The 20,169-nt window shown below is 48.9% G+C and overlaps 1 protein-coding gene across 1 annotated transcript in view; it reads right to left on the reverse strand.

The window, feature by feature from the left end:
* The window catches only part of FRAS1 (Fraser extracellular matrix complex subunit 1), a 1,443,020-nt gene that overhangs the window by 258,092 nt on the left and 1,164,759 nt on the right, over positions 1–20,169 (reverse strand). Inside the window, exon 18 of the mRNA XM_069205798.1 lies at positions 12,697–12,847. Within this exon, the coding sequence (XP_069061899.1) occupies positions 12,697–12,847 (151 nt within the window). The remainder of the gene's footprint in view (positions 1–12,696; positions 12,848–20,169) is intronic.

The raw sequence follows: 20,169 nt of genomic DNA on the forward strand, positions 1-20,169 counted from the left end.
ATGGATCTTTTGGAACCCCAATACCCTGGGTACCTAGGTACAATATACTAGGGAATTATAAGGGTGTTCCAGTATGCCAACTGAAATTGGTAAAAGTGTTCACTAGCCTACGGTGACAAATTTAAAGGCAGGGAGAGCATAAGCACTGAGGTTCTGATTAGCAGAGCCTCAGTGACACAGTTAGGCAATACACAGCCATACACATTTAGGCCATAAACTATGAGCACTGGGGTCCTGGCTAGCAGGATCCCAGTGAGACTGGCAAAAACATACTGACTTACATGTAAAATTGGGTGTAACATGCCAAGAAAGATGGTACTTTCCTACAGGATGGGAATATGGAAATAAGCATCCTGCAAGTCTAACGCTACCATCCAGTCTCCTGGTCCAAGGAAGACCAGAAGTGAGCCAGGGTGAGCATTTGGAATATCTCCTTCTTTAAGAAGAGATTGAGGGTCCAAAGGTCTAGTATAGGACGTAAGCCCTTGTCTTTTTTGGGCACCAGAAAGTAGCGGGAATAACAACCACAACCTACTTCTCGTGCAGAGATCCTCTCTCTGGCTCCCTTGGCCAAGAGAGCCTCAACTTCCTGGCTGAGAAGTGTCAGATAATCCTCAGGTATACAGCTGAAGGATAGAGGCATGGCTGGTGGGGCAGACTCAAAAGGGAAGGGAGTAGCCCCTTTGAACGATATGCAAAACCCACCTGTCCGTAGTGATGGACTCTGAGGCGCAGGTGATAGCGAATCCTGCCACCAACTGGACCAGAGTGAGGGGACGGACTAGGAGGGTTTGGAGGCTGCAGTGGGGCAGGGGTGGACTGGGCAGACCTCTGGTTCCCTGTCCCATGACCACATGGGATTCCGCGTCCCCGGCCATGCAGCGGCTGAACAGCAAGGGTGGCACAGTGGCTGGGAAAAGGACGCGACACGGAGCCCCTCCGTGGCCACGAAAGGGGCAAAAGGCAGACTTGTTGGGGATGAGGGCCAGTGGAAAGGCCAAGGGACCGAGCCTTAGCCCGGGACTCCTTAAACCTCTCCAGTGCCGAGTCCGCCTGGTCTCCAAAGAGACGGGAGCCATCAGAGTCTGTTGGACATCCCCAGAGAAACCAGATGTTTGTAACTGGTCATAGTGCGTCAAGGCGCAACCGATCTACCCAGAGAGACGGTCATTTCCAGCCCACATCGAATAGTGAACTTTCCCGCATCTCTCCCATCGGTGACAGCTTGGGAGACGATAGCACGGGCCTCCTCCGGCATAGTGCTCATGCATCTATGCCCTCACCTGTGGTGCACTATACCACAGGTGAGGGCATAGATGCATGAGCACTATGCCCCTACAGTGCCTAAGCAAAACCTTAGACATTGTAAGTGCAGGGTAGCCATAAAGAGTATATGGTCTCGGAGTCTGTCAGTTATGAACTCCAGAGTTCCATAATGGCTACACTGAAATCTGGGAAGTTTGGTATCAAACGTCTCAGCACAATAAATGCACACTGATGCCAGTGTGGAATTTATTGTAAAATACACCAGGAGGGCATCTTAGAGATGGCCCCTAAATACCAGTCTGACTCCTAAAGCTAGGCTGGCCAGTTTCTGCCAGCCTGCAACAACCAGACGAGTTTCTGGCCACATGGGGTGAGTGCCTTTGTCACTCTGTGGCCAGAAACAAAGCCTGTACTGGGTGGAGATGCTTCTCACCTCCCCCTGCAGGAACAGTAACACCTGGCGGTGAGCCTCAAAGGCTCATGCCTTTTGTTACAGCACCCCAAGATATCCCAGCTAGTGGAGATGCCCACCCCTCCGGCCACTGCCCCCTCTTGTGGCAGCAAGGCTGGGGGAGATAATGATGAAAACAAGGAGGAGTCATCCACCAGTCAGGACAGACCCTAAGGTGCCCTGAGCTGAGGTGACCCCTACCTTTAGAAATCCTCCATCTTGAGTTCGGAGAATTCCCCCAATAGTAATAGGGATGTGCCCTCCTCCCCTCTGAGAGGAGGCAAAAAGAGGGTGTAGCCACCCTCCAGGACAGTAGCCATTGGCTACTGCCCTCCTGACCTAAACACACCCCTAAATTTAGTATTTAAGGGTGACCCTAAACCCAGGAAATCAGATTCCTGCAAACTATAACAAGAAGGACTGCTGACCTGAAAGCCCTGCAGAGATGACGGAGACAACAACTGACTTGGCCCAAGCCCTACCGGCCTGTCTCCAGACTCAAAGGACCTGCACAACAACGCATCCAGCGGGACCAGCGACCTCTGAGGACTGCCCTGCACCCAAAGGACCAAGAAACTCCAGAGAACAGCGGCACTGTTCAGAAACTGCAACAACTTTGCAACTTTAAAGCATCTTTCAAAGCACTCTCACTTTCCGCCGGAAGTGTGAGACTTCACACACTGCACCAGACGCCCCCGGCTCGAGTTCCGGAGAACCAACACCGCAGAGAGAACTCCCAGGCGACTAAAACAACGTGGACACTTGAGTCGACCTCCCTGCACCCCAACAGCGACACCTGCAGAGAGGATCCAGAGGCTTCCCCCGACTGCGACTGCCTGGTAACAAGCAATCCGAAGCCTGGACCAAGCACTGCACCCGCACCCCCTAGGACCTAGAGGAACCACCAACCAGTGCAGGAGTGACCAGCAGGCGGCCCTCATCCTAGCCCAGTCGGTGGCTGGCCCAAGAAGCCCACCTGTACCCTGCCTGCATCGCCTAAGCGATCCTCGGGTCCCTCCATTGCTTTCAATAGCAAACCCAATGCCTACTTTGACTACTGCATCCGGCCGCCCCTGTGCCGCTGAGGGTGTGTTTTGTGGGCGTGTGAGTGTCCCCCACAGTGCTCTACAAAACCCCCCTGGTCTTTTCCCCCAAAGGAAATGCATTGTTCTGCCTTCCTGGGATTGAGCTGCTCAATCCCCAGGAGGGCAGAAACCTGTCTGTGAGGTGGCAGCAGCTGGGGTTGCAGTGGAAACCTCAGAGAGCTGGTTTGGCAGTACTGGGGGTCCATGGTGGAGCCCCCCAGGGTGCATGGGATTCGCCCCCAATACCAGATTTGGATTGAGGGTTCAATTCACAAACGTAGACACCTCACATGGCTATATTCTGAGTTACCATTGTGAAGCTACATATATGTATTGACATATATGTAGCGCACACTTAACGGTGTCTCCGCACTCACAAAGTCAGGGGAATTGGCCCTGGACACCGTGGGGGCACCTTTGCTAGTGTAAGGGTGCCCTCTTCCACCGTAACTTTGCACCTAGCCTTCAATAAATGAAGTTTAGACATATAGGTGACTTCTAAGTTACCTGGTACAGTGAAAAATGGCTGTGAAATAGTGTGTGCACTATTTCACTCAGGCTGCAGTGGCAGCCCTGAAGAAAGGTTTGTATAAGCTCCTTATGGGTGGCAAAAGAAATGCTGCAGCACATAAGGATCTCCTGGAATCCCAATGCCCTGGGTACCTAGGTACCATATACTAGGGACTTATAAAAGGGGGGGAGGAGGGGGGGGGGTCCAGTGTGCCAATCAGAATTGGAATATGGAGTCATTAAACTACAGAGACAAATTTGGCACACAGACCGAGCATAAGCACTGGAGTTCTGGTTAGCAGAACTCCAGTGACACAGCCAAGCATACCGACAACACATACTTTACAAACTATGAGCACTGGGGTCCTGACTAGCAGGATCCCAGTGAGACAGTAAAAAAACTGACAGGCAGAAATTGGGGGTAACATGCCAAGAAAGAAGGTACTTTCTCACAATGCCAAGAACGGACCCGGTGAGGACAAGGGGTCAATGCAGATCCTTGGAGCCCGAACGCAAAACCATAAGAATGACAAAAATGGGCAATATGGTCTCCCTAAAGTCATTGATTTGTTGCGTTGTCAACTATGACGTAGGGAACTCAGGATACTTCTGGACCAATTGTGGAATCAACTCTTCGGTGAATCAGGAGCAAGACTGGGTGGTACACTGACCCGTTTGACTTCTCTAGAGAAAGAGTATCGGGATGGGTCTGAGTACTGCTTCCTCTTCTTGCATTTACTCTGTGCCTTCGATTTAGTCTTCAACTAGAAGCACCTGTCACAGAAGCAACCTCAAGAGTGACACCACGCTCTTGACTTCAAACCAAGTGGGACTTAAATGATTTCTTCCAGTGTTCGGCAAAGAATAGCTTCTCTTCATGTTAACAGACCGCTTTCGGATTCATAAGGGCACATTTCTCAATCAACTTGGAATCATGCCCTGATTCTAAACACCAAAGGCATAACATATGCAAGTCCTGTCAAGGTTTAAATGCTGTAGGTGTAGAAGATCTGGTTGCCTTAAACAGAGATTGGGGAATTCGTAAGAAAAAATATTGTCAAACCAATGAGAAAAAGGGACTTTGCATTTGAAGGTGCAAAAAGAAAGGCAATGACGTCAATGTGAAGAGGTGGAACTTATAAACTGCTCCTTCACTTACTGCCAGACAGAACAAAGCTGCTGCAAAGCTACATGGTGCCACTTACTGGCATGGGGGAACATTGCTTTGTAAAAGTTTTTGGATTCAGTCTGGCACCTGAGGATATTCTAAAGGTAGGGAATCTGTGGTTAGAAGTATCCATCAGAAGCCTATGGTTAGTAGCCAATATTTTAGGGGATTTGCTTGTGCAAAAAATTCTCACTGCAATGACCACTGTGAGGAAACCGGGTGTGTTGTATGGTGTGGTTGTGAAAACTCAATGTGTAATACACTTAACCACTTTAGGTCGAGTAGGTTTTGTCTGGAAAACCCTCAGCTCAACTCTCAGTAGCTGTGGAACTGAGCAGCAAGTCTTACACATAGGAACAAGTGTAAAGCATTTAACAAGACCCAATCAATTGAAGACGAATAACAACACTCAAATCCAACACCAATTTATAAAAATAGACCATATTTTTAAAAGGTTGTTGTAGGAAGTTGGCTCTGTATATACCATCTCAAACAGAGATAGTGTGCACAGAGTCCAAGGGTTCCCCTTGAAGGCTGATAGTGGTAAAATTAGATAATACTAATGCTCTATTTTGTGGTAGTGTGGTCGAGCATTAGGCTTATCAGAGGGTTGTGTTAAGCACTTGTACACACACTGGCAATAAGTGAGAACACACACTCAAGGACTTAACTCCAGGCCAATAGACTTTTTATATAGAAAAATATAATTTCTTAATTTATTTCAGAACCACAAGATTCAGAATTTAGGTAAGTACATGAATTGTAAGCTAGTTCACACAGATAAGTATGGAACTTTAATTAAAAACAATAGCATACATAGTTTTGGCATAAAATGTCAGTTCCTGGGGGAGGTAAGTAAAGCACTTACAAGTTCAATCTCCTGGGCATAGGCAGCCCACTGTTGGGGGTTCAAGGCAACCTCAGAGCCACTGCACCAGCAACACAGGGCCGGTCAGGTGCTGAGGTCAAAAGGAGGGCCCAAATAACAGGCACCTAGGGAGAACAGGGGTGCACTGGCTCCAGTCTGCTAGCATGTAAGTAACTGCGTCCTTGGGGAGCAGACCGGGGGGTTTTGTAGAGCGCGGAGGGGGGGAGAGAAAGACACACTGGCACACCCTTAGCGGCACAGGGGCTGACGGGTGCCGTATGCAAAGTAGGTGTCGGGTCTGTCGTTGAAAACAATGGAGGGACCCGGGGGTCACTCTAGCGATGCAGGCAGGGCACAGGGGGGCTTCTAGGGCCAGCCACCGACTGGGCTAGGATGTGGGCGGCCTGCTGGTCACTCCTGCACTGGTAGGTGGTTCCTCTCGGTCCTGGGGGCTGCGGGTGCAGTGCTAGGTCCAGGCGTCTGCTTCCTTTGTTACCAGGTAGTCGCTGTCAGGGTGAGCCTCTGGATCCTCTCTACAGGCGGCGCTGTGGGGGTGCAGGGAGGTAAACTCAGGGTATCCACGTCGTTGGAGTCGCCTGGGGGTCCTCTCTGTAGTGTTGGTTGTCCTGAACTCAAGCCGGGGGCGTCGGGTACAGAGTGCGAAGACTCACGCTTCTGGCGGGAAGTTAGAGTCTCTTTAAAGTTGCTTCCTTTGTTGTTGTTTCTGGACAGAGCAGCTGTCCTCGGGAGGTTCTTGGTCCTTTAGGTGCAGGTCAGTCCTCTGAGGTCACTGGTCCCGCTGGATGAGTCGCTGTGCAGGTTCTTTGAGTCTGGAGACAGGCCGGTAGGGCTGGGGCCAAGTCAGTTGTTGCCTTCGGCATCTCTGCTGGGCTTTCAGGTCAGCAGTCCTCCTATCTTCAGGTTGCAGGAATCTGATTAGGGTCGCCCCTAAATACTCAATTAAGGGGTGTGTTTAGGTCTGTCAATGGCTACTGTCCTGGAGGGTGCCTGCTCCCTGAGGGGAGGGGGCACATCCCTATTCCTATTGGGGGAATCCTCCAAAACCAAGATGGAGGATTTCTTAAGGCAGGGGTCACTCCAGCTCAGGGCACCTTAGGGGCTGTTCTGACTGGTTGGTGACTCCTCCTTGTTTTTCTCATTATCTCCTCTAGACTTGCTGCCAAAAGTGGGGTCTGTGTTCGGAGGGGGCAGGCATCTCCACTAGCTGGGATGCCCTGGGGTGCTGCAACAAAAGGCATCAGCCTTTGAGGCTCACTGCCAGGTGTTACGGTTCCTGCAGGGGGAGTTGAGAGGTACCTCCAAACAGTACAGGCTTTCTTCCTGGCCAAAGAGTGACAAAGGCACTCACGCCATGTGGCCAGAAAATCGTCTGGTTGTGGCAGACTGGCAGAAACTGGTCAGACTAGCACTAGGAGTCGGACTGGTATTCAGGGGGTATCTCTAAGATGCCCTCTGGGTGTATTTTATAATAAACCCCACACTGGCATCAGTGTGCATTTACTGTGCTGAGAAGTTTGATACCAAACTTCCCAGATTTCAGTGTAGCCATTCTGGAACTGAGGAGTTCGTAATTGACAGACTCCCAGACTGTAGGAGGCTGGCCTGGCTTATAGTGGGTACCTTGTGGTACTTACACCTTGTGCCAGGTCCAGTTATCCCTTATTAGTAGATTAGAGGTGTTCTACCAGCTTAGGCTGATAGAGGTAGCTATAGCAGAGCAGCTTAGGCCTAACTAGGAGACATGCAAAGCTCCTACTAAACAACTTATATCACTTAGCACTATATCATAAGAAACACAATACTCCGAGTTACTAAAAATAAAGGTACTTTATTTCAGTGACACTATGCCAAAAGTATCTCAGAGGCTATACTCCCTTAGGAGGTAAGTAATATACACAAAATATATACACACAAACCAAATCAGGTAAGTAAACAGTTAGAAAAGTAGTGCAAACACTGTAGAACACAATAGAATGCAACAGGAGAAAATAGGCCTAGGGGCAACACAAACCATATACTCCAAAAGTGGAATGCAAACCCCGAAGGGACCCCAGGCCTAGAGTAGTGTGTAGAGGGTCGCTGGGAGTGTAAGAAAACACTAAGGGTGTCCAAGATACCCCACCCAAAGACACTGAAAAGTAGGAGTAAAGTTACCCTACTACCCCAAAAACAAACTAAAGTCGTGATAGGAGATTCTGCAAAGGCAACCACTGACTGCAAAGCACTGAAGACGGATTCCTGGACCTGTAAAAGAAGGGGGCCAAGTCCAACAGTCACGCAGGTGTCTAGGGGGGAGGTGGGGGGTCAGGAGCCCACTAAACCCCCGGATGAAGGTGCAAAAGGACTGCCTCCGGGTGGAAAAAGCAGAAGATTCTGCAAAAACGGAAGGTGCCAGAAACTTTTCCTTTGGTCAGAAGATGTCCCACGGCGTGCTGGAGGATGCAGAGTTGTTTCCACACAGGAAGACCGCAAACAAGCCTTGTTAGCTGCAAGAGTCGCGGTTGAGGATTTTGGGGCCTGCCAGGGCCCAGGAAGGACCAGGAGGTCGCCCTTTGGAGGAGGAGACAGAGGGGGCGCTCAGCAACACAGAGAGCCCACGCAGAAGCAGGTAGCACCCGCTGAAGCACCTGAACAGGCACTAAGAAAATCTGAGGACGACGGTCGACTCAGAGCAACAAAGGAGGGTCCTACGACGTCGGAGTCCAACTCAGCGAGTTGGGCAATGCAGGACGGAGTGCTGGGGACCTGGGCTAAGCTGTGCACAAAGGAAGTCTTGCAAAAGTGCACAGAAGGCCGAGCAGCTGCAGTTTACGCAGTACACAGGATTACTGTCTGGCGTGGGGAGGCAAGGACTTACCTCACCTCCCACCAAATTTGAACAGAAGAGCCACTGGACTGTCGGGGACACTTGGATCCAGCTCCTGTGTTCCAGGGACAAAGCTCGTCAGGATGAGAGGGGACCCAGAGGACCGGTGATGCAGAAGTTTGGTGCCTGCGTTTGCAGGGGGAAGATTCCGTCGACCCACAGGAGATTTCTTCTTGGCTTCCAGTGCAGGGTGAAGGCAGACAGCCCTCAGAGCATGTATCACCAGGAAACAGTCGAGCAAGCCGGCAGGATGAGGCGCTACAATGTTGCTGGTAGTCTTCTTGCTACTTTGTTGCGGTTTTGCAGGCGTCCTGGAGCAGTCAGCGGTCGATCCTTGGCAGAAATCGAAGAGGGAAGTGCAGAGGAACTCTGGTGAGCTCTTGCATTCCTTATCTGATGAGATACCCACAGGAGAGACCCTAAATAGGCCACAGAGGAGGATTGGCTACAGAGAAAGGTAAGCACCTATCGGGAGGGGTCTCTGATGTCACCTGCTGGCACTGGCCACTAAGAGCTGTCCATTGTGCCCTCACACTTCTGCATCCAACATGGCAGAGGTCTGGGACACACTGAAGGAGCTCTGGGCACTTCCCCTGGGAGGTGCTGGTCAGGGGAGTGGTCACTCCCCTTTCCTTTGTCCAGTTTTGCATCAGAGCAGGGCTAGGGGTATCCCTGAACCAGTGTAGACTGGCTTATGCAAGGAGGGCACCATCTGTGCCCTTCAAAGCATTTCCAGAGGCCAGGAGAGGCTACTCCTTCCAGGCCCTTCACACCTATTTCCAAAGGGAGAGGGTGTAACACCCTCTCTCAGAGGAAATCCTTTGTTCTGCCTTCCTGGGACTGGGCTGCCCAGGCCCCAGGGTGGCAGAAACCTGTCTGAGGGTTGGCAGCAGCAGTAGCTGCAGAGAAAACCCTGGAAAGTTAGTTTGGCAGTATCCGGGCTCTATGCTGGAGACCCGGGGATGCATGGAATTGTCCCCCCCAATACCAGAATGGTATTGGGATGACAATTCCATGATCCTAGACATGTTACATGGCCATGTTCGGAGTTACCATTGTGACGCTACATATAGGTGTTGACCTATATGTAGTGCACATGTGTAATGGTGACCCGCATTCACAAAGTCCAGGGAATTTGCCCTGAACAATGTGGGGGCACCTTGGCTAGTGCCAGGGTGCCCACACACTAAGTAACTTAGCACCCAACCTTCACCAGGTGAAGGTTAGACATATAGGTGACTTATAAGTTACTCAAGTGCAGTGGTAAATGGCTGTGAAGTAACGTGGATGTTATTTCCCTCAGGCTGCAGTGGCAGGCCTGTGTAAGAATTGTCAGATCTCCCTATGGGTGGCAGAAGAAATGCTGCAGCCCATAGGGATCTCCTGGAACCCCAATACCCTGAGTACCTAGGTTCCATATACTAGGGAATTATAAGGGTGTTCCAGTGTGCCAATCAGAATTGGTCAAATGTGTCACTATCCTGCAGTGACAATTTTAAAGGCAGAGAGAGCATAAACACTGAGGTTCTGGTTAGCAGAGCCTCGGTGATACAGTTAGGCACCACACAGGGAACACATAAAGGCCACAAACCTATGAGCACTGGGGTCCTGGCTAGCAGGATCCCAGTGACACAAACATACTGACAACATAGGGTTTTCACTATGAGCATTGGGCCCTGGCTAGCAGGATCCCAGTGAGACAGTAAAAACACCCTGACATATACTCATAAACAGGCCAAAAGTGGGAGTAACAAGGCTAGATAGAGGCTACCATATACTCTTTATGGCTGCCCTGCACTTACAATGTCTAAGGTTTTGCTTAGACACTGTAGGGGCATAGTGCTCATGCATCTATGCCCTCACCTGTGGTATAGTGCACCCTGCCTTAGAGCTGTAAGGCCTGCTAGAGGGGTGACTTACCTATGCCACAAGCAGTCGGATGTGGGCATGGCACCCTGAGGGGAGTGCCATGTCGACTTAGTCATTGTCTCCCCACCAGCACATACAAGCTATGAGGCAGTGTGCATATGCTGAGTGAGAGGTCCCCAGGGTGGCATAAGACATGCTGCAGCCCTTAGAGACCTTCCCTGGCAGCAGGGCCCTTGGTACCAGAGGTACCGTTTACAAGGGACTTATCTGTGTGCCAGGGCTGTGCCAATTGTGGGAACAAAGGTACAGTTTAGGGAAAGAACACTGGTGCTGGGACTTGTTAGCAAGATCCCAGCACATTTTTAATCGTAACTAGCATCAACAAAAGGCAAAAAGTTAGGGAGTAACAATGCCAAGGAAGGCATTTCCCTACAATTGTAGACAATAGAATGGAAAAGATTCACTAGAGGGTTCAGAATATATGAATCTTACAAGCAATAATAATCAGCACAATTTCACTCAACCGCCAACAAGCCTTGGCAAAGTCAAGGAATTGGACACTTGGAAACTTTCTCAAAGAAAATTTTAATGCGCGTCAAGGCAGTTGGGCGCCCATCTCCAGCAGGGAGCTAGTCAGAGGGACCAACATAGTCCTCAAGAACAGTTAACTTCACGGGGTGAGCAGTCCTCAATGGACTCCCCTTCAGTGGTCCTGATGCAAGGGATGAAGGATGCTTAAGATGCTCTAAGGATGCAGTGCGGTTGATGGGAAGTCTTCCTGCAGGGATTTTTTAGTCCACGAAAGTGGTAAGTAGGTCCTGGTTGCAGGGTCGACGTTCCACAAAGTCCTCTTCAGTCTGGCTGAAGTCTAGTAGCCACTGGACCACCAGTCGACAGTCATCACAGTCACAGGCCAAACCTTCCTGGGTTGGTAACTTTCATTCTGACGGACCCAGTGACTGACAGTACTCCCGGGCTCCGCCAACTCAGGTGAAGCTCTGTGCATCGGGTCTTGGTCCTCGGTGCTGCACGGTGGAAATGGTATCCACTTGAAAATGTTGGTCTACCAACTTGCCCCAGCAGGCTTCTTCAACTGTTGTGTCCCTGTGCTGTAAAGAGGAGGCCAGTCAAGTGGCTCTTTGAGTTCATTTGGCTTGACTGGGCTCTGGAGACAGGGCCCCACAAGCAGCACAAGGCAGGCACAGTCCATCTCTGCGCTAGCCACTAGCTGCAGCAGGTGCACTCATCGTTGGTGCAACCTCTCTTTGCAGATCCATTGGTGCAGCAGGGCAGTCCTTCCAGGTCAGTCGAGGTCTGGGTGTCTGGGGTGCCCACTTTTATGCTCGGAAAGTGCCCTCAGTGCATGATGCGGTAGGTAGCCAAAGGGCTACCAGGTTCCCTTCCACCTGGTGACCACGCCATGTGTGGCATCTGGCTATCCCAGGCTGCACCTTTCTGCCCACTTACAAGATGGCAAGATCCCTCTCTTGGTATACAGACCTCCCTTAACATCTGGATGTGGCTACCTCAGGGCTATACATCCCTGGTGAACAGAGTTTGGTAATGAGTTTCCCTTCTCTGCCTCCCTTGCTAGCCTGTCTACCTCAACAATGGAGCAGCCCTTCCCCTGGTGCTATGCATCAGCCTTCAAAGGTGGCTTCACCTTTGAAGCCTGCCTTTTGGGGCTAACACTCAAGTTGCTTCCTGCAGGAGGGTCCCTGGCCTGCAATCCCGTTTTGTTATTATTCCTGAGAGTCGTTAGCACATCTCTCATCTATCCAGGAGAGCAGAAGGATGTCTTGTGGAGCAGGCTCCATGTGTGCCCTTAAATCAAACAAAGTTAGAGCTTTGCCAAAGCTGCACACTGCAACACGTTACATTAATTTTCACTTGAGATAAAAGCCGGGCTTTATGTAATGAGTTGGTTGATACCTCTGAGTGCCTACTTTGGTCACACCATTCAGGAGTCAGCACAGCTGAGGGGTCAGTGTGTAAACCTGTACTTGCCAAATGGGCAACCAAGCCTTTCCACAGTAATACGCCAGTTTTGCTTTTTTTACTGACAGGACTGCCTGGGTCATATGTTGCAACCTGCCTTTAAGGCTCAGTAGGCCTGCTAGAGGAGTGACTTACACGCAATACCTAGGATAGAGGTGGCTATTGCTTTCGATTGCAAAGGCGAGTTAGTAGTGTACAACTGCTCTACCAGCCTACAGTGATGGACTGGGGGACTTGTTTTACTTGGGGGACCTACAGGGTGGCACAATCAGTGCTGCAAGCCCTGAGTACCAGAGTACCATTTACTAGAGACTTACAGGTAAGTCAGCCATTTCCAATTGGGTATAGCCAATTGGACAAACACTTTAGGGTCACGGCACTGAGGTCTTATTAGCAGGCCTCCGTGCACTCAAAGTTGAAAGACCCTGGAAGTGAATGCACAAAAAGAGGCATTTCCCCACAAGCACGGTCCCACAATTACCAATGCTTTACAGGTGTACTTCAGTTCCACACCACAGAAGGCTAATATCAACAACAGTACAGTTATAATGGAACTTGGTGCAAAATTAACAATTACAAATATAACAGACATACCTGTCCGCCAAAGAACAGTATCGTAGAAAAAAGAAAACTCCATCTCTGTGTGATGCTCCAGGGAAGCCCAACCTCTTGGTGCGGTCACGTATATGTAAGAAACGTAGAGTGGCACATGTACAGTAAGGAAGGATTGAGCAGAATCCCGCACCTGTCAAAGAAAAGATGATGTTAAAAGAAGATCACACCCTCATCCCTTAGGAATTTATTATTTTATGAGCAGGCCATTGTGACCATACATTTAAATGTGATGGAGCTGTCACTATCACAATATAGCCAAACTGCAAAGAAAGGAAAGCAATTCAGGTGAGCAAGCTGCTTTGAGGTCAAAATAAGCATTCCTCACTATCGCTTAAGTATTGTGGTGTTTGCATTTATTATTTGGCTTTCCAGATCAGCTTCTGGGTGGAGTCCATAGATCCACTACACTGTTGTTCCTTGTGGAAATCTTTGGATTCCTCATGTCTGCTACTGAGTGGCCCTCCACCGACTCACTACAGTGGTGCCTTATGGATACTTTAGCATCCCTATCTCTGATTCAATGTGAATCAACCAGAGCAGGTTTTTGGTATCTTGTGGACATATTTGGATTCCCCTGCTCTGTTATACTGTGGACTCTTAGAAACATTACAGTGGTATTGTAGGAAGTTGGCTCTGTATATACTATTTCAAAGTAAGAAATAGTGTGCACAGAGTCCAAGGGTTCCCCTTAGAGCTAAGATAGTGGCAAAAGTAGATAATTCTAATGCTCTATTTTGTGGTAGTGTGGTCGAGCAGTAGGCTTATCAGAGGGTAGTGTTAAGCATTTGTTGTACACACAGAGGCAATAAATGAGTAACACACACTCAAAGACTTACTCCAGGCAAATAGGTTTTTATATTGAAAAATATATTTTCTTAGTTTATTTTAAGAACCACAGGTTCAGGATTTACAGTTAATACTTTAAATGTAAGGTACTTCACTTAGCTTATTGCCAGTTTTACAAAGAATGTATGTGATATTGCTTTCATTCAAAGTACCTAAAGTATCTATTTTCAAAGTGGACAGAGTACAAACATCAACAGTTCCTGGGGGAGGTAAGTAAAGGTTAGTTTTGGAGGTAAGTAAAACACTTACAAGTCTCACGTTTGGGGCATAGGCAGCCCACCATTGGGGGTTCAAGGCAACCCCAAAGTTACCACACCAGCAGCTCAGGGCCGGTCAGGTGCAGAGGTCAAAGAGGTGCCCAAAACACATAGGTGCCTATGGGGAACAGGGGTGCTCCGGTTCCAGTCTGCCAGCAGTAAGTACTTGCGACCTCAGGGGGCAGACCAGGAGGGTTTTGTAGAGCACCGGGGGACACACGAGAAGGCACACAAAGTACACCCTCAGCGGCACTGGGGCAGCCGGGTGCAGTGTGCAAAGCATGTGTTGGGTTTTAGATTGAAAACAATGGAAGGACCCGTGGGTCACTCTAGCATTGCAGGCAGGCATTGGGGGGGGGGGGGGGGGGGGGGGGGGCTTCTCGGCACAGCCACCACCTGGGCTAGGCAGAGAGTCGCCTGGGGGTCGTTCCTGCACTGAGGTTCGGTCCCTTCAGGCCCTGGGGGCTGCGGTGATGTGTTGGTTCCAGGCATCGGGTCCCTTGTTACAGGCAGTCCCGGTCGGGGGGGGGGGGCCTCTGGATTCTTTCTGCAGGTGTCGCTGTGGGGGCTCAGGGTCATCTCTGGTTACTCACGGGCTCGCAGTCGCCGGGGAGCCCTCCCTGAGGTGTTGGTTTTCTGCACGTCTAGCCGGGGGCGTCTGGTGCAGTGTGTGAAGTCTCACGCTTCCGGCAGGAAACGTGAAGTCTTTGAAAGTTGCTTCTTTGTTGCAAAGAAGTAGCTGGTTTTAAACAGGGCCGCGGTTCACAGGAGTTTCTTGGTCCTGTAGTACAGGGCAGTCCTCTGAGGCTTCAGAGGTCGCTGGTCCCTGTCGGATGCGTCGCTGGAGCAGGTTTTTGAAGTTGGAGACAACCGGTAGGGCAGAGGCCAAATCAGTTGTCAACTTCCTCCCTCTCTGCAGGCTTGTAGGTCAGCAGTCCTTCTTTCTTCAGGTTGCAGGAATCTGATTTCCTGGGATCTGGGGAGCCCCTAAATACTGAATTTAGGGGTGTGTTTAGGTCTGGGAGGGAAGTAGCCAATGGCTACTGTCCTTGAGGGTGGCTACACCCTCTTTGTGCCTCCTCCCTGTGGGGAGGGGGGCACATCCCTAATCCTATTGGGGGACTCCTCCAAACTCAAGATGGAGGTTTTCTCAAGGCTGGGGTCACCTCAGCTCAGGGCACTTTAGGGGCTGTCCTGCTTGGTGGGTGACTCCTCCTTGTTTTTCTCATTATCTCCTCCAGCCTTGCCACCAAAAGTACGGGGCAGGGGCCGGAGGGGCGGACAGCTCCACTAGCTGGGATGCCCTGGGGCGCTGTAACAAAGGGGGTGAGCCTTTGAGGCTCACCACCAGGTGTTACAGTTCCTGCAGGGGGAGGTGAGAAGCACATCCACCCAGTACAGGCTTTGTTCCTTGCCACAGAATGACAAAGGCACTCTCCCCATGTGGCCAGCAACATGTTTGGTGTGTGGCAGGCTGGCAGGAACTGGTCAGCCTACACTAGAAGTCGGTTATGTATTTAGGGGGCATCTCTAAGATGCCCTCTGGGTTTATGTTACAATAAATTGCACACTGGCATCAGTGTGCATTTCTTGTGCTGAGAAGTTTGATACCAAAGGCAAAAAGTTAGGGGGTAAGCATGCCAAGAAAGCATTTCCTTACAGGTATCATTTGGAGAATGTTGGGTTCTCGGTCATTGCTTCTTGGTGTCACCAGCAAAATCCACTACGTTGGCATCTATCATTATTTGGTAGAATGTTTATTAGTTCTGAATTAAGCACCCCACTAGGGTGGTCTGTGGTTATCTTCAGAACCACTCTGACTGATGCTTAATAGATCCAGCCCGGTTTTTAATTTCAACATGCCCAGTTGCCAGAAGATGTCAATTTGGTAAAGTATTTATGATAGGTATAAGCAGGTACCATAATCTTCCTCACACAGCTCGCAGCTTCATGCCAAGTTTAAGCTCTGCTACACGTTTGCTTCAACAAGACTAGATCACATTTAAAAGCCTTGAGAACATCATCGGAAGTGTCCCCACAGAGTTATTTAAAAACACCGTCTATCAATTGTACATATCAGAGTAGGTACGTATTCAACCATTCAGAAAGCCCTTTGAGCCTTGAAGAGGTTAGAAATTGTTATACAAAACGCCAATAGCAAAACAATACTACATGATTAAATTTATATTACATTTTGTATTTGTTTTTTTTACGTGATGCTACTCATGTTCTGCTGTCTGCCTGGTAGTCCAGGTTATGTTGATGGTAAATTCTGTATGAATAAAAGCTACCTGAGATAATGTCGGTTCTGCAAAGTGTACATTCTTTTAGGTAACTGTCACACCTACAGAAGCAGTACTGGAACTGTGAGGGAGGGTTGGACGAATGGTAAAAAAAAAAATGAAATAGAATTATGGTGAACACCATAGCTTTTTTGCGAGTATCCGTGAAGCTCTAACACGCATTTCCACATTTACCTACTTGTGATGTCAAACATGTTTATTTCAGTTTTGTCTACTTGTACTTTCAGAATATGGCCACCATCGAACATTTCCACACCATATGTATCAAATCCTCTTTCTCAGCACTGCATCTAAGGCAGATGTCAGTGTTGTGGACAGATCCTATGGATAAATGCTGGCATGCCTTATGCCCTATTGAGATTTTCATAGATGGAGCTTGAAATTGACACTGCTGCTTCTTTCAAGAATAATAGTGAGCACTCTATCCTACTCCAAATCTGTCAGACATAGCTGGAACCTACCAATCCATTTACTTCTTATCCAGAGCTGCACTCCGTGAGCTTGGGGTAAAGCACTTCATAGAATTACATAAATACCCCTCTCCGGGTAAAAACAATTCTGAGTGCATCTCAGAGGCTCCCCTAGAAAGCAATCTAACCACCCTAATTGCCCCCAAGCAATCAAATGCAGAAAATAAATTGCCCCACGTGTAGAAAAGTACCCTCTTTTTGGCATGGTTACCCCCACTTATTGCCTGCTACCAGTGTGCTTAGACCGTTTTCACTGGGATCCTGCAACCAGGACCCCAGTGATTTGTGCTCTCTTCCTCCAAGTTGGGTTAACCTGGACCTTTGTGCACTCCGCAAACTGGCATACTGGTATCACCTTGTAAGTCCCTAGAATATGGCACGTAGGTACCCAGGGGATTGGGACACCAAGGGTCCCCCATGGGCTGCAGCATGTATTATGCCACCCATGGGAGTCCACGCAAAATGTGTCTGCCGGCCAGCCATTGAAGCCTGCATAAAGAGGTGCATGCACCCTTTCACCACAGGTCACTATATCAGGTCAATGTTAGTCACCCCTATGGTGGGGCACTTTCAGCCCAAAGGGAAGAGTGCAGGTCTGTGTGTGTGATGGCACCACTGCATGTGCAAAGGTTCCCCTATGAACTCTAGTTCCATTACACTGGACTTCGTAAGTGTGGGGAGGCCATTTTTCCTGTGTAATGGACACAGGTCACTCACTACCTGTGCCCAGCTACATAATGGTAACTCCAACCCTTGGCATGTATGGCATCAAACATGTCAGAATCATACCTCTAATACTGTTGCCAGTATTGGTTGCATGATTCCATGCACTCTGGGGGCTCCTTAGAGGACCCCCCCAGTAATGCTCCTACCAAACTGCCAGGGTTTTCCAGGCAGCCTGCGGTGCTGCAGCCCTTCAGACAGGTTTCTGTCCTCCTGCTGCTTGACCAGCTCAGGCATAACAAAGGATTTCCTGTGGGAGAGGGGAGGCAGCACCCTCTCCCTTAGAAAAAGGTGTGACAACGCTTGGGGAGGGGTAGCCTCCCCAAGCCATCAGTATGCTTTCAAGGGCACATTTCGTGCCCTCTTTGCATTAACCGGTGTGCACCAGCTCAGGGACCCCCGTTCCCTGCTCTTGGGCGTAACTGCACAAGGGGAATGACCACTCCCCTGTCCATCACCACCACAAGGGTGGTGCCCAGAGTTACTCCAGGTGGCCTCTCGATTCTGCCACCTTGAAACCAAGATGGGCAGAGGCCCACGGGAGCATCTGAGTGGCCAGGTCAGGCAGGTGATGTCAGAGACCCCTAATAATGGGTGTTCACCATGAAAGGTGACCAAACTCCCCTTTAGGGCTATTTGGGGACTCCCTTGCGGGTGGGTCCCCAGATTCGACATGCATGACTCCATCAGGACTCCTCTGTATTGTTTACCTCTGCTCCAGGACACTGGAACCGCAACTGAACACTTCAGGAACCCGCAAGACTGCAACTCCCAAGACGACCTCCCTTTGCAACATTGTTTCCCGGGCTCCTCCAGTAACTGCAACATTCCCCCGACTGTGCATTCTCTGGGGTCGACAAGACTTCAGCTGCACAAGGAAGCAAGAACAAATCTCTCTTGCAGTGAAGGAGTCACTCCCCTGCATCTGCAGGCAGAACATTGACAACAAAAACATAATCTGACAGAAATATCATGATCTAAATATCATTTATATTATTAGGTATAACGGGGTGATATATTTTATAAATGATGTGTAGGACACAACATTTTTGTCAGACTTTTTAGGCCACAATATTTTGGGACCAACGTGTCCTATGCCCCATGTATCAAACAAGTAAAATCATCTGTCCATATCATAGTTGGTCAACATAAAGTTGTGCTACTTCCATCAACTACAGGAATAAATTCAGATATTTTACTGCCAGGTCAGCAACATTAAATATGCCCATCTCGCTCCCATTCTGTAGTCTAGCTGATAATGCCATCTAGATTATGTGCCACAGTCCCAATCGGATATGGAACACCACTGGCAAACCATAGCCTTCCTCTCCTCAAATATGAGTATGTGGCAGAGTACAAGTTAGTGCTTCATTTTCTACACACCCTACAAGATTCATCAGCTTAAATGTGTGTCGTGCAGGAAAGCAATATTAACCGTGCTTCAATTTAAAAATGAGAACATTCTAAACCCTGGGTAAAATATTTCAGTTGCAGGACATTCCAGGCCATTTTCTTAACTCCAACTGCTACTGCAAATAATTTCACCAATTTTCAAAACATTTATCTACATCCAACCTCCACTCCATCGTCCACCACAGAGTACCCAGCTAAACAAACAAAAACCCCACTCTGAAAAATATAATAGATACATTTCAAATCAGAACATTTGTTCTCTTTTGTGTTCAATAACAACCTCGGTTCTGGAAGAATTCAAAACATGTTCGCGGTTGCTTTCGCCACCATATCCCACCTACCTCCAAATATAAAACTCAACTAAACCACAACATACAGTATTTAACGAATATGCAAAGAAGAATGACCTTTAGGCCACAGTCTTAGTGCTTTCCCAAGCCACAGTCTGTTTTGTCCTCATTCCCTGTCACTCCCGAGATCCTAACTGGCCTCAGCTTTTCCACTTCCCTCATTTCCAGGTCCGCTCTAGCTGTCTTCCTGTGTGATCCATAAGGTTTAAACCCAGGCATCGATCCTGTCCCATGAAGTCTTTAGGAAAGTAAAAAAAAACAATGATTACCTCTGCTCTAACTATTCTCAGTTACGCCGGGAAATGGAGCATGTACTTTATTTTACTTTCGTCAGAATACTTCAGATGACGCACCTGTTGGGTCTAAACAGGAGAACTTTGTAGCACCAAAGCTACTACTGAATCTAACTAGCCATCACAGAGCTCAGCAATATTGCATCTACATTTTCTGGTGGATACAATGACTGTAGATCATCATCTTGTGAATATTCCCCAGGTGTCAGAAGAGAACTGGAAACGTCAAAACAGTACTTTTGTATGCCAGTAGATATAGTTGTGCATCTCTACACTGGCATCCTTTCACGCCGCATAAAAGTGCCACCCATGCACATTGACATCCGCTGCTTTCTAGGCTGTCCACGCCCCTCTGAGCCCATTGGCAAAGTGTCATCACCAGTGAGCAGACCTTTGGATTGGGAACTTTTTAGATAGAAAAATGCAAAAAAAAATGCCTATCTGGATTAACCAGGCTGTCCAGACAATAGTGCTTCGCCAACACATGGAGTTACAACCAAGTAGTAGCCAGACATATCCAGAACAGTCACTCCACATGCCAACACACTGGTAGCATCTTTGGCTCAGGTGGAAGGAGCCTGCAAATTTTTCCGGGTTTGCTTCTTGGCCAGCAGATTTCAATGCAAAGAAGGATTCATGGACAGATGGTCCTCTTCTGCACTGCCTTGCCCTTGTTTACTTCAGTGAATCACACAAACAGCTGATCGCTCACATGATGTTCTCTTGTACAATTGATGTAAAAGCTAAGGGTCCTTTTAGGTTTCAGTCTGTGGAGTCTCTCTTCCTTAAGAAAGGTG

The sequence above is a fragment of the Pleurodeles waltl genome, chromosome 1_2 (assembly GCF_031143425.1).
Source record: "Pleurodeles waltl isolate 20211129_DDA chromosome 1_2, aPleWal1.hap1.20221129, whole genome shotgun sequence".
NCBI lineage: Eukaryota > Metazoa > Chordata > Amphibia > Caudata > Salamandridae > Pleurodeles > Pleurodeles waltl.